Here is a 16,208-nt window from a genome sequence, read left to right as displayed (position 1 = left end):
CCGGAACCTGCCTCCACCCCCCTCCAAGTGTCGCCCATCTTCCCCATTATCCCCTGTGTATTTATACCTGTGTTCTCTGTTTGTCTGTTGCCAGTTTGTCTTGTTTGCCAAGTCAACCAGCGTTTTTGTCTCAGCTCCTGATTTTCCCAGTCTCTCTTTTTCTCGCCCTCCTGGTTTTGACCCTTGCCTGTCTTGACTCGGAGCCCGTCTGCCTGACCACTCTGCCTGCCCTTGACCTTGAGCCTGCCTGCCGACCTGTACCTTTTCCCCACCTCTGGATCATTGACCTTTGCATACCCTGACCCTGACCCTGAGCCTGCCTGCCGTCCAGTACCGTTGCCCCACCTCTGGTTTACTGACGCCTGCCTGCCTTGACCTGTCTATCGTCTGCTCCTATTGTATTATTAAACCATTGTTAATTCAACGTTGTCTGCATCTTACCTTCTTACCTGATAGCTGGGAAGAGACACACACCGGCATACGCACGCACACGCTAACTTACTCACTCTACACACACGTACATTGTAATGTAATATTGTGGTATTATACATGTATTGTAGATGTTTAGTGGTAGAGTAGTGTGTAATAATGTATTGTAGATGTGTAATGGTGTAATAATGTGTTGTATTATAGATGTGCAGTGGTAGAGTAGTGGTGTAATAACGTGTTGTATTGCAGATATGTAGTGCTATGTAATAATGTGTTGTATTGTAGATGTGTAGTGGTGTAATAATGTGTTGTATTGTAGATGTGTAGTGGTGTAATAATGTGTTGTATTGTAGATGTGTAGTGGCAGAGTAGTGGTGTAATAATGTGTTGTATTGTAGATGTGTAGTGGTGTAATAATGTGTTGTATTGTAGATGTGTAGTGGTGTAATAATGTGTTGTATTGCAGATATGTAGTGCTATGTAATAATGTGTTGTATTGTAGATATGTAGTGGTGTAATAATGTGTTGTATTATAGATGTGCAGTGGTAGAGTAGTGTGTAATAATGTATTGTAGATGTTTAGTGGTAGAGTAGTGTGTAATAATGTATTGTAGATGTGTAATGGTGTAATAATGTGTTGTATTATAGATGTACAGTGGTAGAGTAGTGGTGTAATAACGTGTTGTATTGCAGATATGTAGTGCTATGTAATAATGTGTTGTATTGTAGATGTGTAGTGGTGTAATAATGTGTTGTATTGTAGATGTGTAGTGGTGTAATAATGTGTTGTATTGTAGATGTGTAGTGGCAGAGTAGTGGTGTAATAATGTGTTGTATTGTAGATGTGTAGTGGTGTAATAATGTGTTGTATTGTAGATGTGTAGTGGTGTAATAATGTGTTGTATTGCAGATATGTAGTGCTATGTAATAATGTGTTGTATTGTAGATATGTAGTGGTGTAATAATGTGTTGTATTATAGATGTGCAGTGGTAGAGTAGTGTGTAATAATGTATTGTAGATGTTTAGTGGTAGAGTAGTGTGTAATAATGTATTGTAGATGTGTAATGGTGTAATAATGTGTTGTATTATAGATGTGCAGTGGTAGAGTAGTGGTTTAATAATGTGTTGTATTGTAGATATGTAGTGCTATGTAATAATGTGTTGTATTGTAGATGTGTAGTGGTGTAATAATGTGTTGTATTGTAGATGTGTAGTGGTGTAATAATGTGTTGTATTGTAGATGTGGCAGGAACTAATGTGGATCCATAATACACACACATAACACACACACACACACACACACACACACACACACATATATGCACTTCAATGATCCTCTCCTGTGCTGTTCTTTCCTCAGGTGTTCAGTGAGCGGTGCCGACCCACTACCCCCCACCCCCTCTACAGTCAAGTGACTGTCTGAGCTGCTCTGACCCACTCTCCAATCTCCATAGACAACCATGGGCAATAGAATGGCCTTACTGAAGAGCTCAGTGACTTTCAACGTGGCACCGTCATAGGATGCCACCTTGCCAACAAGTCAGTTCGTCAGGGACCACTGAGTGTTGAAGCGCGTAAAAATTGTCTGTCCTCAGCTACAACACTCACTACCTAGTTCCAAACTTCCTCTGGAAGCAAAGTCAGCACAAGAACTGTTCGTTGGGAGCTTCATGAAATGGTTTCCCATGGCTCAGCTGCCGCACACAAGCCTAAGATCACCATGCGCAATGCCAGGCGTCGGCTGGAGTGGTGTAAAGCTCACCGCCATTGGACTCTAGAGCATTGGAAATGCGTTCTCTGGAGTGATGAATCACGCTTCACCATCTAGCAGTCTGAATCTGGATTTGGCGGATGCCAGGAAAACGCTACCTGCCCCAATGCTTGGTACTAACTGTAAAGTTTGGTGGAGGAGGAATAATGGTCTGGGGATGTTTTTCATGGTTCAGCCTTGGCCCTTTAGTTCCAGTGAAGGGAAATCTTAACGTTACAGCATACAGTGACATTCTAGACGATTCTGTGCTTCCAAATGATTGGAAACAGTTTGGCGAAGGCCCTTTCCTATTTCAGCATGACAATGCTCCTGTGCATAAAGCCAGTGGTGTAAAGTACTTAAGTAAAAACATAGTAAAATATAGAAAGTAAAAGTACTACTTACAGTTGAAGTTGGAAGTTTACATACACTTAGGTTGGAGTCATTAAAACTCGTTTTTCAACCACTCCACAAATTTCTTGTTAACAAACTATAGTTTTGGCAAGTCGGTTAGGACATCTACTTTGTGCATGACAGATACATTTTCCAACAATTGTTTACAGACAGATTATTTCACTTATAATTCACACTGACACAATTAAAGTGGGTCAGAAGGTTTACATACACTAAGTTGACTGTGACTTTAAACAGCTTGGAAAATTCCAGAAAATGATGTCATGGCTTTAGAAGCTTCTGATAGGCTAATTGGAGGTGTACCTGTGGATGTATTTCAAGGCCTACCTTCAAACTCAGTGCCTCTTTGCTTGACATCATGGGAAAATCTAAATAAATCAGCCAAGACCTGAGAACAAAAATTGTAGACCTCCATAAATCTGGTTCATCCTTGGGAGCAATTCCAAAAGCCTGACGCTACCACATAGCACACAGCAATAGTACGCAAGTATAAACACCACGGGACCACACAGCCATCATTCCGCTCAGGAAGGAGACGCGTTCTGTCTCCTAGCGATGAACGTACTTTGGTGCAAAAAGTGCAAATCAATCCCATAACAGCAGAAAATTACCTTGTGAAGATGCTGAAGAAAACAGGTACATTCGTATCTATATCCACAGTAAAACGAGTCCTCTATCGACATAACATGAAAGGCCGCTCAGCAAGCAAGAAGCCACCGCTTCCGTTCAGCCACAAGAGCATTAGTGAGGTCAGGCACTGATGTTGGGCGATCAGGCCTGTCTCGCAGTCAGCATTCCAATTCATTCCAAAGGTGTTCGATGGGGTTGAGGTGAGAGTTCTGTGCAGGCCAGTCAAGTTCTTTCACACCAATCTCAACAAACCATTTCTTTATGGACCTTCCTTTATGCAGTGGTTGAAACAGTACCTTATGGTCATTTGAGTTAAAGTAAAGATTTGTTCGAAAATTACTCAAGTAAAAGTGAAAGTCACCCAGTAAAATACTACTTGATTAAAAGTCTAAAAGTATTTGGTTTTAAATATGCGGAAGTCTCAAAAGTAAATGTAATTGCTAAAATATACTTCAGTTCCAAAGAAACAGCATGAATCATTTAAAATTCCTTATATTAAGCAAACCAGATGGCACACACAAAAAACAAAACAATTACAGATAGCCAGGGGCTCACTACAACGCTCAGACATAATTTACAAATGAAGCATTTGTGTTTCATAAGTCTGCCTGATCAGAGGCAGTAGGGATGACTCTTGATTAGTGCGTGAGTTTAAATTTTTCCTGTCCTGCTAAGCATTTAAAATAAATGTAATGAGTACATTTGGATGTAAGGAGTAAAAAGTACATTATTTTCTTTAGGAATGTAGTGAAGTAAAAGTAAAAGTAGTCAAAAATATAAATAGTAGAGTAAAGTAGATACGCCAAAAAAGTACTTACAGTTTAAGTCGGAAGTTTACATACACCTTAGCCAAATACATTTAAACTCAGTTTTTCACAATTCCCAACATTCAAACCTAGTAAAAATTCCCTGTCGTAGGTCAGTTAGGATCACCGCTTTATTTTAAGAATGTGAAATGTCAGAGTAATAGGACGTACTGACAAATTCTCTAAAATGACAGAGGCAGCTTATGGTAGAGAAATTAACATTAAATTCTCTGGCAACAGCTCTGATGGACATTCCTGTAGTCAGCATGCCAATTGCATGCTCACTCAAAACCCGAGACATCTGTGACATTGTGTTGTGTGACAAAACTGCACATTTGAGAGTGGCCTTTTATTGTTCCCAGCACAAGGTGCACCTGTGTAAGGATCGTTTTTTATTTTGAATCAGCTTCTTGATATGCCTCACCTGTCCATTGGATGGATTTTCTTGGAAAAGTGGAAATGCTCACTAACAGGGATGTAAACAAATGTATGCATAAAATTTAAAAGAAATACACCACATGAGCAAAAGTATGTGGACACCTGCTCATCAAACATCTCATTCTAAAATCATGGGAATTAATATGGAGTTTGTCCCCCCGTTGCTACTATAACAGACTCCACTCTTCTTTCCACTAAATGTTGGAACATTGCTGCAGGGACTCGCTTCCAGGCTGGTGTTAACCTGTCACCTGAGGGCAATGGGTTGATCTAGGTTTGAAATTGTGTTCAAAGACCATCGATAATGGACAAGGAATTCATCTTCGTTACAAAGTATTATGATTTATTAACCATGTGGCAAAATAGTATATTGTCTTTAATTGAGTAGGCAAATATACATTCATGTTTGGAGCTCATTCATTATTTCAATTTCCCTTCATACATGAAGGTTTCCTATCAGCTACATATTATAAAATAATTTTAAGAAACACTGAAAACTGATATTAAAAGGCTACCTGGGCTGTAGAATGACCATAGATCTATTATGTGTAGGGAAAGGAGGCTGTAGTGTATTGGGTAGGGTAGGCACCGGGGTTCGGCTCGGACTGCGGCTGGGTCACAGGGGTCATTAGAAGTACTTGATAGGGTTAAATCAGAAGTACTCGATGGGGTCGCTGTGGGCTTTGGACTCCTGCAGGCTGGTCAGCTCCAGTTTGCTTCCGGCGTGTGGCAGCATTTTATACACGCGCAGGTGGACATGGTCTTCACCACCAACATGAACCTGTAAGACACAAGAGAGATGAGGTCAGAGTCAGGCAGTTGGACACAGTGGTAAGAACAGAGAACAGGTCAAATCAAATTGGTCACACACACACACACACACACACATTTGTAACAGTATAGATAGCAGATGTTATTGCGAGTGTAGCGAAATGCTTGTGCTTCTAGTTCCGACAGTGCAGCAATATCTAACAATTCCACAACTACCTAACACACAAATGTTAGACTGGAATAAGAATATATACATATGGATGAGTGTTAGAGGTCTCTAACAACTGACCAGTTACATCCATCCATGTCTCATGGAACATGTGAAATGGAATCCAGTATCAATGCACTGAAATGCAGTCTGTGCCCACTGGCCACTTGGCTTACAGTGTAACAATGTAGGCTACTGAAAGGGTACTGTCAAATAAACTCCATAAACCACCCTCTTTAGTTGCACATTACAGGGCCCTTTTTACTGGGTAATTATTCCTGTAATTAAAGTGTAACATGTATTGTAATGACCCATTACTACACTATTTACCCTGTACTAGGGTTACATAACCTTTATTTAACTAGGCAATTCAGTTAAAAACAAATTCTTATTTACAATGACGGTCTACACCGGCCAAACCCGGAAGACAATTGTGTGCCGCCCTATGGGACTCCCAATCACGGCCAGATGTGACACAGCCTGGATAGGGCTAAGAAGTGTGTACTTTAGGGTTGTACCTTAGGGCTGAGGTTAGGAAGAATGAGTAATTGCAATACTTGTTACACTGTAATTACGTACCACAGTAATAAGGGGACAGTAATGTAAAGTGTTACGTAGCAAGAAATAATCTGAAACCTTGATGAAGAAGTTGGTCCCTGCCACCAACTGAGTCTTGTAAATTTTCGCTGTGAAAACGTCAAAATTCCTCCCCGTTTTCTGCTCTGCATGCGGCTTCATCTGTGGGCAAAAACATGGTTATCTTTTAGTAGCTACAATGTTAGTAGACTACATTTGGTGGCGAATGGGGAATGGCGTTCATTACTCGATCTACACAGACACTGACAGTCCCCTTTCCTCTCTCACCTCATCACAAATCTTCTGCACCTCCTCAGTGGCATCCTTTGGCCCAGTTGTTCCTCCACACAATGGCATCTTTACTGTCAGACTGACCGAACACCGTCACTGAAACTATCGCACGTTATACCAAATACCACATTCGCCCACTTTAACACCTAAGACAAAACAAGAAGTCACATGTTTCACCGGATATGAAATCTGAAGCATCCGGTTGAAATGTCCACTCCCCACCAAATAGAGAGAGGCTATTCGGACCATTGAGGTATACGGAGAACATACCGACAAACCTGGTGCTCAGATTGATTATTGGAGAGAGATTCTATGCTGCTAGCCTCATGTCATGAATATGTAGATCCACCTCGAGCGAACTGCGATTTAAATATTTTTTTTAATCAAAGTTGCCGGGATGTCACGTGTCCTACTCATATCAGTACACTCTAACAATTTAAGCATTACGAAACGTTTATTCGATCAAATACCCCACGCGTAACAAATAAGACATACATTTTTTTAAAACCAAATTCGACATTCATTGACCTCTATACAAAACTCCTGGCTCGGTGGGCGAAATAACTGCCAAAGCGACTGCTTCATAATTATACATCCGGGGAAATCGGTCTCATTGTCCTATCTGTGTGTATACCAACACAGTCTACCCTTAATATGTGCGTATACCAACACAGTCTACCCTTAATATGTGCTACATGAACAAATAAGCACAATGTTTTTAGGTACTAATAGCACAAACTCAATAGCAGAGGCCTGATGCCACGCCCCTTCTTAATCTCTAAACGCGACGCGCCCAGAGTTTATGCTGTTAGTACAAAGAAACAACTGTTTATTTGGATGCAGATATCTATTTTACGGTGAGAACGCGAGGTAAATTATCGGACAAGAAAATACAAATAATCTAGTATTCACTGTATTTCGGTCGGCATAACTCTAAACTCTTAATTTATTTCAATCAGTTACGGATATTGGTTAATTTTGTAGACAGGGAGTGATATGTATTCGCTTGGCCAACAGTATCAAAGATGTTCTATAAGATGTTCTCACCTATCTGTGACAGTATCTTGTATGCTAACGTTAGCAACCCTAGTGAACATTGGGTTTAGATAGCTGTTTGCCGTTAATTATGTAAAAGGTTTTCAATAATACCAAATCGTGGAAGCACATGGAAATACATTTATTTCATGACTTAAAGGAGTCACCTGGACAAAAAAGGTCTAAGGCCTCGCACTTTACATGCGTAAACAAACAACTAAATAGCTACATAACACTTAGCATGTCTTGAGGCCTTAGACCTTTTTTGTCCAGGCCTTGGGTGAATTATGTTGCCTCTGCTGTACCTCTAGCCATTGGACAAGGGCAAGGCTAGTGGTAAGAGCAGCTGACTGTGTCTTTACAGCTCACACTCTCAGGTCAGTTCCGGTACCTATTTAGTTTGTGTTTGTTTATGCATGTAAAGTGAGTATCCCCCTAAATAGAGCTTTACCCTGGGGCATCTGACCCTAAAACAGGGTTTCTCCACCACCACCCCCAGAAGTTTCACATTTTTGTTTTAACCCTAATGTAATGATGTGCACTTAGTTGGGAAGTAAGTTCAGGGAGTGAGGGTTTCAATAAATAAACACAATGATGGTGACAGGTGTGCGCCATAACGAGCAGCCTGGTGACCTAGAGGCCAGAGGGGGAGCACACGTGACACCTAAACAGCCACACCTGATTTAATTTGTCAAAGGCTTGATAATTAGTTGACTAATTGAACCATGTGTGTCAGTTAAGGGTTAAACATAAAGTGAAACGTCTGGAGGGGCCGAGGAGAGGTTCGGGAAACCCTAAAGGAACCCCAAGGGAGATGCCAAGAGTGAAATCTCACTTGGGGGATTTCTCAAGGCTAGGATCGTTACACTACTCCTTCAGTTCAGAAAACACAACCTGTGCTTATCTATCACAAATCCCTCACACCTTAACAGGACATGCTTTTGACCCTCAAAACACTATCCTTCTTCTGCTCATCAAATCAAAGTTTATTTGTCACGTTCGCCGAATACAACAGGTGTCACCTTACAGTGACATGCTTACTTACAGGCTCTAACCAATAGTGCGGCCCGTCAGGAAGTCCAGGATCCAGTTGAAGAGGGAGGTGTTTAGTCCCAGGATCCTTAGCTTAGTGATGAGCTTTGAGGGGACCTTGGTATTGAACACTGAGCTGTAGTCAAGGAATAGCATTCTCACATAAGTGTCCCTTTTGTCCAGGTTGGAAAGGGCAGTGTGGAGTGTAATAGAGATTGCATCATCTGTGGATCTGTTTGGGCGGTATGCAAATTGGAGTGGTCTAGGGTTTCTGGGATAATGGTGTTGATGTGAGCCATTACCAGCCTTTCAAAACACTTCATGGCTACAGACGTGAGTGCTACGGGTCTGTAGTCATTTAGGCAGGTTACCTTTGTGTTCTTGGGCACAGGGACTATGGTGGTCTCCTTGAAACATGTTGGTATTACAGACTCAATCAGGGACATGTTGAAAATGTCAGTGAAGACACCTGCCAGTTGGTCAGCACATGCCTGGAGCACACGCCCTGGTAATCCGTCCGGCTCCGCAGCCTTGTGTGCTTTGACCTGTTTAAAGGTCTTTCTCACCTCGTCTACTGAGAGCGTGATCACACAGTCATCCGGAACACCTGATGCTCTCATGTGTGCCTCATTGTTGCTTGCCTCACAAGTGAGCATAGAAGTGATTTAGCTCGTCTGGTAGGCTCGTGCCGCTGGTCAGCTCGCGGCTGTGCTTCCCTTTGTAGTCTGTAATAGTTTGCAAGCCCTGCCACATAAGACTAGCGTCGGAGCCGGTGTAGTATGATTCAATCTTAGTCCTGTATTGACGCTTTGCCTGTTTGATGGTTCGTCACAGGGCATAGCAGGATTTCTTGTAAGCTTCTGGGTTAGAGTCCCACACCTTGAAAGCGACAGCTCTACCCTTTAGCTCAGTGTGAATGTTGCCTGTAATCCATGCCTTCTGGTTGGGGTATGAACGTACAGTCACTGTGGGGACGACGTCCTCAATGCACTTATTGATGAAGCCAGTGACTGATTGGGTGTACTCCTCAATGCCATCGGAAGAATCCAGGAACATGTTCCAGTCTGTGATAGCAAAACAGTCCTGTAGTTTAGCATCTGCTTCATCTGACCACTTTTTTATAGACCGAGTCACTGGTGCTTCCTGCTTTAATTTGTGCATGTAAGCGGGAATCAGGAGGACAGAGATGTGGTCAGATTTACCAAATGGAGGGCGAGGGAGAGCTTTGTACGCGTCTCTGTGTGTGGAGTACAGGTGATCTAGATTTTTCTTCCCTCTGGTTGCACATTTAACATGTTGATAGAACTGATTTAAGTTTCCCTGCATTAGAGTCTCTGGCCACTAGGAGCGCCACCTCTGGGTGAGAGTAGAAAATGGTAGGAGGGGGTATTTACCTGATGTTGGGTTGAAGCCATGTCGCTTGACCCTAAGGAAATCACACTACACACAATCCCGAGAGAGTAAGGGCCTCATCAAGGCTAACGTTGCGCCTACTTGTCAGGCAGCATGACTACCTTGTTAGGACATTTCTAACTAGTACTAAATGCAGTAGTAATAAACTGACCAATTTTAGCTGGCTCACTGACTTCAATTTCAATTTGGGATTAAATACAAAGTGGTGCTATAAAACGTTAAAATCCTCAGACCGACTGACTGTAACCTCAGCCTCTGTCTTGAAGGCATGAACTCTTAGGTTGCATGTTTTGAAAATAGATTTAAAAATGTTATATTACTTCCAAAATAAGAGGAACCACAGCTAATGTACATTTAAACCACATAGTTATGCACATGTAGTCTAACAACATATACAGTGGCTTGCAAAAGTATTCACCCCCTTGGCATTTTTCCTATTTTGTTGCCTTACAACCTGGAATTAAAATTGATTTGTTTAGGGGGTTTGTATCATTTGAGCTCTGATTAATGCCCTCCTTGCTTGGTCTGTGAGTTTTGGTGGGTGGCCCTCTCTTGGCAGGTTTGCTGTGGTGCCATATTCTTTCCATTTTTTTTATAATAGTGCTCCGTGGGATGTTCAAAGTTTCAGATATTTTTTTATAACCTAACCCTGATCTGTACTTCCCCACTACTTTGTCCGTGACCTGTCTGGCATGCTCCTTGGTCTTCATGGTGCCGCTTGCTTAGTGGTGTTGCAGACTCTGGTGCCTTTCAGAACAGGTTTATATATACTGAGATTATGTGACACTTAGATTGCACACAGGTGGACTTTATTTATTTAATTAATTATGTGACTTCTGAAGGTAATTGGTTGCACCAGATCTTATTTAGGGGCATCATAGCAAAGGGGGTGAACACATATGCACTCACCACTTTTCCATGGAACATTTAAAAACATATATATTTTTTGAAACAAGTTACTTTTTTCATTTCACTTCACCAATTTGGACTATTTTGTGTATGTCCATTACATGAAATCCAAATAAAAATCAATTTAAATTACAGGTTGTTTTGCAACAAAATAGGAAAAATGCCAAGGGGGGTGAATACCTTTGCAAGGCACTGTACAGTACCAGTAAAAAGTTTGGACACACCTACTCATTTCAGGTTATTCCTTTATTTTTACTATGTTTTGGGTTCTTGAACCAGCAATCCACCTCTCTAATCTCCAGGCCAGTGGTTCCCAAACTTGTTATAGTCCCGTACCCCTTCAGACATTCAACCTGCAGCTGCGTACCCCCTTTAGCACCAGGGTCAGCGCACTCTCAAATGTTGTTTTTGCCATCATTGTAAGCCTGCCACACACACACTATACATTTATTAAACATAAGAATGAGTGTGAGTTTTTGTCACAACCCGGCTCGTGGGAAGTGACAAAGAGCCCTTATAGGACCAGGGCACAAATAATTATATAATAATAATCAATAATTTTGCTATTTATTTAACCATCTTACATATAAAACCTTATTTGTTCATCAATAACTCACCACAGGTTAATGAGAAGGGTGTGCTTGAAAGGATGCACATAACTCTGCAATGTTTGGTTGTATTGGAGAGAGTCTCAGTCTTAAATCATTTTCCACACACAGTCTGTGCCTGTATTTAATTTTAATGCTAGTGAGGGCCGGGAATCCACTCTCACATAGGTACATGGTTGCAAAGGGCATCAGTGTCTTAATAGCGTGATTTGCCAAGGCAGGATACTCTGAGCGCAGCCCAATCCAGAAATCTGACAGTGGCTTCTGATTAAATTCAATTTTCACAGAACCGCTTGTTGCAATTTTGATGAGGCTCTCTTGTTCAGATATTGTTAAGTGGACTGGAGGCAGGGCATGAAAGGGATAACGAATCCAGTTGTTTGTGTCATCCTTTTCGGGAAAGTACCTGCATTATTGCGCACCCAACTCACTCCGGTGCTTAGCTATATCACATTTTACATGGTCTGTAAGCTTGAGTTAATTTGCACACAAAAAAATCATACAATGTTGGAAAGACCTGTGTGTTGTCCTTGTTAATGCAGACAGAGAAAAGCTCCAACGGTTAATGTGATTGGATGTTAATTATTTGACTAGGCTACCTGTATTTGACATTGTGTTGTTATTTCGCTGAACACTAGATGGTTTCATTTTTTGGGGGGCAGTGAAACGAGGCTACTCAGGCGAGAAAACAACCTCACCCAAATGTTTAGCCCTGTTGGAAAATATAAATGGACTGTTTGAAAATGTGAAGAATTTTAAAATAAAAATATATATATTTTTGTAAAAAAAAAAAAAATGTCAATCACATTTTTATTGGTGTATCCCCGACGGCATTGTGCGTACCCCAGTTTGAGAATACCTGCTCTATGCTACTTACCACACCTTGGTGGTTTGATTTGATGTATAATTTTGTGATATCATCTTGCAGTCTGACTCTCTATGTAGTGTTGAGAAGGGCTTCTACGATGGTGTCTTCCTGGAGGAAGACGATGATGTCATCCTTCGTCAAACATGTCCATACAAAGACCAATCATGTAATTATTCTTACAGTTTCAATAGCTTTAATGTCACTCAGTTTAGAACTTTTTTCTTTCATTCCTCTCACCTGGTTGTCTAGGTTTACATTGAAAGGAAAAACCAGCAGACACTAGGCCCTCCATGGAATGTGTTTGACACCCCTAATGTAGACTAACCTACCCGCAGAGCCTACTGCACTATATGCCTATCTGCGAACTGTGCCAAGACCAGAGGAGGCACATTTGCTCTTTAATGCAGCAGTTTGTGACAAAACTATCGGTAGAGTTGAAAATGCAATAGAAACTCATCGAACATTAGATTTTTATTCGGGACATGAAAACTCAAGCGACGTCATCACACACTGATTTTTATCTGCAACAAGTCGGTTTGGTGGAAACAACCCACTGGTGGGAAAATGCAAATATTTTCTTTATGCAGATTTTTAGAATATTCACATGAAAATCTGCCAGCAATTGGATGGAAACCTAGCTACTGCTAAACGATATGAGTGGTGTAGGTAAGTGATGAAGTGAAAACCTATAGGAGGATAGCTCTCTACGAGGTGGGATGAGCATGAAATGACAGCAGGCTGTTCAACACTGAGCCATGCTGACTGACAGATGGCGTGGATTGGTACATGGCAATTCAGTCCCACATCATGTGTTATCACTTATTTGGCTAAATGATTATCCATAGTTGCCTCTTTTGATCCAGCCACAGCAGTCTGTAAATGGACTGTTACCTTGGAGACAACATTAAGATGCTAAAACTTTTACATTCCAATTGAACTCTGCCGGTGACATTTATTCACATCTTATTTTTTTTTTCTCTCTCTCTCTCTCTCTCTCTCTCTCTCTCTCTCTCTCTCTCTCTCTCTCTCTCTCTCTCTCTCTCACACATGCCAGCCAGCTGTTCACCAACTAATTTTATGCCTTACCCAACTCAGCACATATAGTATTGCTCCACCTTCCTCAAACTCCAGTTCCATACATTTGTTTACCTTTTTTTTTTTACCTATGTCTTTGGATTCTACAGGGATTTTAAGTTGGGACTGTAACTCCATACTAAATCTAATTCCATCTCCTGTATAGTTCTGCCCTCTCTATAGATTATGCTGATGCCCCACCGTAAGAACCTGGAGCTCTTTACTGGTTCTGTGGGAGGTGACGTGGCCACAAATCAGTGCCTGGGACACCTTACAGCGCTACCACTGTCTGAACAACAGCCAAAGGGTGGTCAAGACATCTACTGCAACTTCATCTTTAGTGTGTCAGCTCTGCTGCACCTGGGAGATAAAGGTATGGCACCACACTCCCAACAGTCACGTATGCTTAAACATACTTCATTGTTTGTGTGTTTCTTAAAGTGGCAATCAGCAGTTGAAAGTATAAAAAAGCGGTGTCCCCGCCTGCTTCAGTAAAAAGCTGAAGGATGGGGCTGAAAAATGTAGCCACTCTCAAATTCATAGAGCTGTGGATGCAAGGACTGACCATCACGCCTCCTTCTCAAAGCCCATTGGAGGAGACGACCCAAGGTTCCTCGCCTCACACCTCCTCCAATGGTTTTTGAGAAGGATGCGAGTGGAGAGGATGTGAGGAGTTAAGCAGAGATGAATTGGGACAGAGTTCATGTCATTTGTTTAGATGGAAACAGATGTTGAATGATACATTTATTCTGTTTGCACTTATCTTCTACTTGTGCTCTTTCCACAGATGGCTCTGGCTTGCTGATGACATCTGATCTGATCTGACTCCTTGCAATTTGACTCCTGTATTACTGACTATATTAAATAAAACTTCCAATGCCAAATTGAAATATTTTTCTGATTCTGTAATTGATAGACAATGGTACTTCCCAATCAGACAATTACAAAAATAAAGAAATAATGAATCTGTTTTCCTCAGTGTTTGGTGAATGCATGGTGTTGTTTTCTCCTCAGCCCTCCTTTAAATGCTGTGTGTAGTGATTCAGTTCTAAACGACCATCATCGAGTTCCTCAAATCAAATGTACATTGTCAAATCAAATCAAATGTTATTGGTCACATACACATGGTTAGCAGAAGTTAATGCGAGTGTAGCGAAATGCTTGTGCTTCTAGTTCCGACCATGCAATAATATCTAACAAGTAATCTAACAATTTCACAACAACTACCTTATACACACAAGTGTAAAGGGATGAATAAGACTATGTACATAACAATATATATGGATGAGCGATGGCCGAACGGCATAGGCAAGATGCAGTAGATGGTATAGAGTACAGTATATGCATATGAGATAAGTAATGTAGGGTATGTAAACATTATATAAAGTGTTGTTTAATTCCGTAAAACCTCCATCCGAGGTTTCGGGAAAACCAGGGAATTTAATAAAAAAGTTCCAATAATTTTGCAAGGCTAGTCATGCACATATCCAGTTTTTTTTTGTTATTGCCGGTGGGGTGCTATGATGAGGCATCGCCAATAGGCGGGACTTTGAGACAGTGGATTGAGCTAAACCATTGCATTGTGAACCACATTGCAGAGCACACGTGAGTTAGTACGGCTCTAGCGATCAACAGAAATGACGGTAGCCTAAGCCGCAACAGGCATCTATTTGAACTTGGTGATAAGTGCAGGCGGTAGTTCGTTGCACGGGCAGAAATGTGCATTTGGGACCTGTAGCATCAACTCCAACGGATCGCCTTTCTGAAACTTATGACTTCATTTTTTTGCGTCTTTTTCCAAGGACTTGCAAGTGAATGCATGGGCTTTATCGTTTGGTTTAGGGTCTACCAAAAAGGCTATACCCTAACAGTTAGATCATCGGAACAGCCAGCCTACATGGTCTGTTAATTTGTTTATGAAAGGTATCCTGGCACACAGTCTGACATTATTGACTGGGCAGACATTTCGTGTGATGGGACTCTCCAAACTCTGAAGGTAAGACCTCTATCTCTAGTCTACAGCAGAGTGCAGGGTTATACACCTGTGATGTAATGTGTGGTCCGCGTTATTTTATAACCTTTACACATGACTGATTTCTCGTGGTTTGGACGGCTCTTGGCATCATTTAACTCACTTTTCTCTTTATACCTCATAAGGCGAGCTTGTGGAGGGTTATTTGAAAAGAGGCAAGCTGTGACGCAAGTTATATTTGAATAGTGTTTTCTTTTCCAATGGCTCTTTCAATGATCCCCAAGTTGCGCAATGCTATTTGAGCAATACTTTGATATGATTTACGGGCAATCGCGCAAGAGAGGGTTAATCATGTAAACTCATGCAGTGGGTATGTACTGTGCTTTATACATCATAACCACACACATTGCCCCATGAAATCAAATCATCAGTGAGCAGTAGGCAGTGACGCGTTATTGCATTCTCTAGCAAACCGCACCTTTGTGGTTTTCACAGTAGCCGAGTACCAGGGTGAGAGTATTCTCACCCCTATTGGATGAAATAGATAGGCTATATTTGTGTATGAGACAGACAGGGTTATCATGTTAAGACTGCCATAGATAATGTTACCACAGCTGTTTAGTCTGGGCTGTCTATTCTACCCCCTGTTGTAATTAGTGAGGTACAATAGCAGCTATAGACCTCATTACATCATTGTTCAACACGGATAAACTAATTGTATGGCAATTCATCTATACTGAACAAAACTATAAACGCAAACATGCAACAATTTCAAAGATTCTTCTGAGTTAGAGTTCATATAAGGAAATCAGTCAATTGAAATGAATTCATTAGGCCCTAATCTATTGATTTAACATACTGGGCGGTGGCGCATCCATGGGTGGGCTTGGGAAGGCATAGGCCCACCCACTTGGGAGCCAGGCCAACCCACTGGGGAGCCAGGCCCAGCCAATCAGAATGAGTTTTTCCCCCATTACATGATC

General features: G+C 41.4%; 2 protein-coding genes and 1 long non-coding RNA gene across 4 annotated transcripts in view; 2 read left to right on the top strand and 1 right to left on the bottom strand.

Annotated features, from left to right (window-relative positions):
* Positions 1–4,790: 4,790 nt before the first annotated feature.
* Positions 4,791–6,650, bottom strand: LOC109897101 (cystatin-B). The gene is made up of 3 exons (XM_020491642.2): positions 6,312–6,650; positions 6,084–6,185; positions 4,791–5,249 (listed from the first exon to the last, which is right to left on the bottom strand). Exons 1-3 carry the CDS (start codon positions 6,378–6,380, stop codon positions 5,121–5,123), a joined length of 300 nt encoding a protein of 99 aa, XP_020347231.1. The 5' UTR covers positions 6,381–6,650; the 3' UTR covers positions 4,791–5,120.
* A 402-nt stretch (positions 6,651–7,052) lies between these two features.
* On the top strand, positions 7,053–14,153 carry LOC109897102 (uncharacterized). 2 transcript variants are annotated; one of them, XR_002256189.2, is made up of 3 exons: positions 7,053–7,171; positions 13,420–13,626; positions 14,041–14,153. It is a non-coding gene; the product is annotated as an uncharacterized LOC109897102 (long non-coding RNA). The 2 variants fall into 2 exon arrangements; XR_002256188.2 differs by lacking the exon at positions 7,053–7,171 and adding an exon at positions 12,132–12,345.
* Positions 14,154–14,783: 630 nt separating this feature from the next.
* Positions 14,784–16,208, top strand: part of LOC109897100 (RAS guanyl-releasing protein 2) — a 75,345-nt gene continuing 73,920 nt past the window's right edge. Inside the window, exon 1 of the mRNA XM_031832478.1 lies at positions 14,784–15,249. The gene's annotated coding sequence lies outside the window, so the exon portion shown is untranslated. The remainder of the gene's footprint in view (positions 15,250–16,208) is intronic.

Source organism: Oncorhynchus kisutch, linkage group LG9, assembly GCF_002021735.2.
Source record: "Oncorhynchus kisutch isolate 150728-3 linkage group LG9, Okis_V2, whole genome shotgun sequence".
NCBI lineage: Eukaryota > Metazoa > Chordata > Actinopteri > Salmoniformes > Salmonidae > Oncorhynchus > Oncorhynchus kisutch.
Note: the sequence above shows the minus strand (reverse complement) of the source record. Positions and strands in the feature narration are given on the sequence as shown.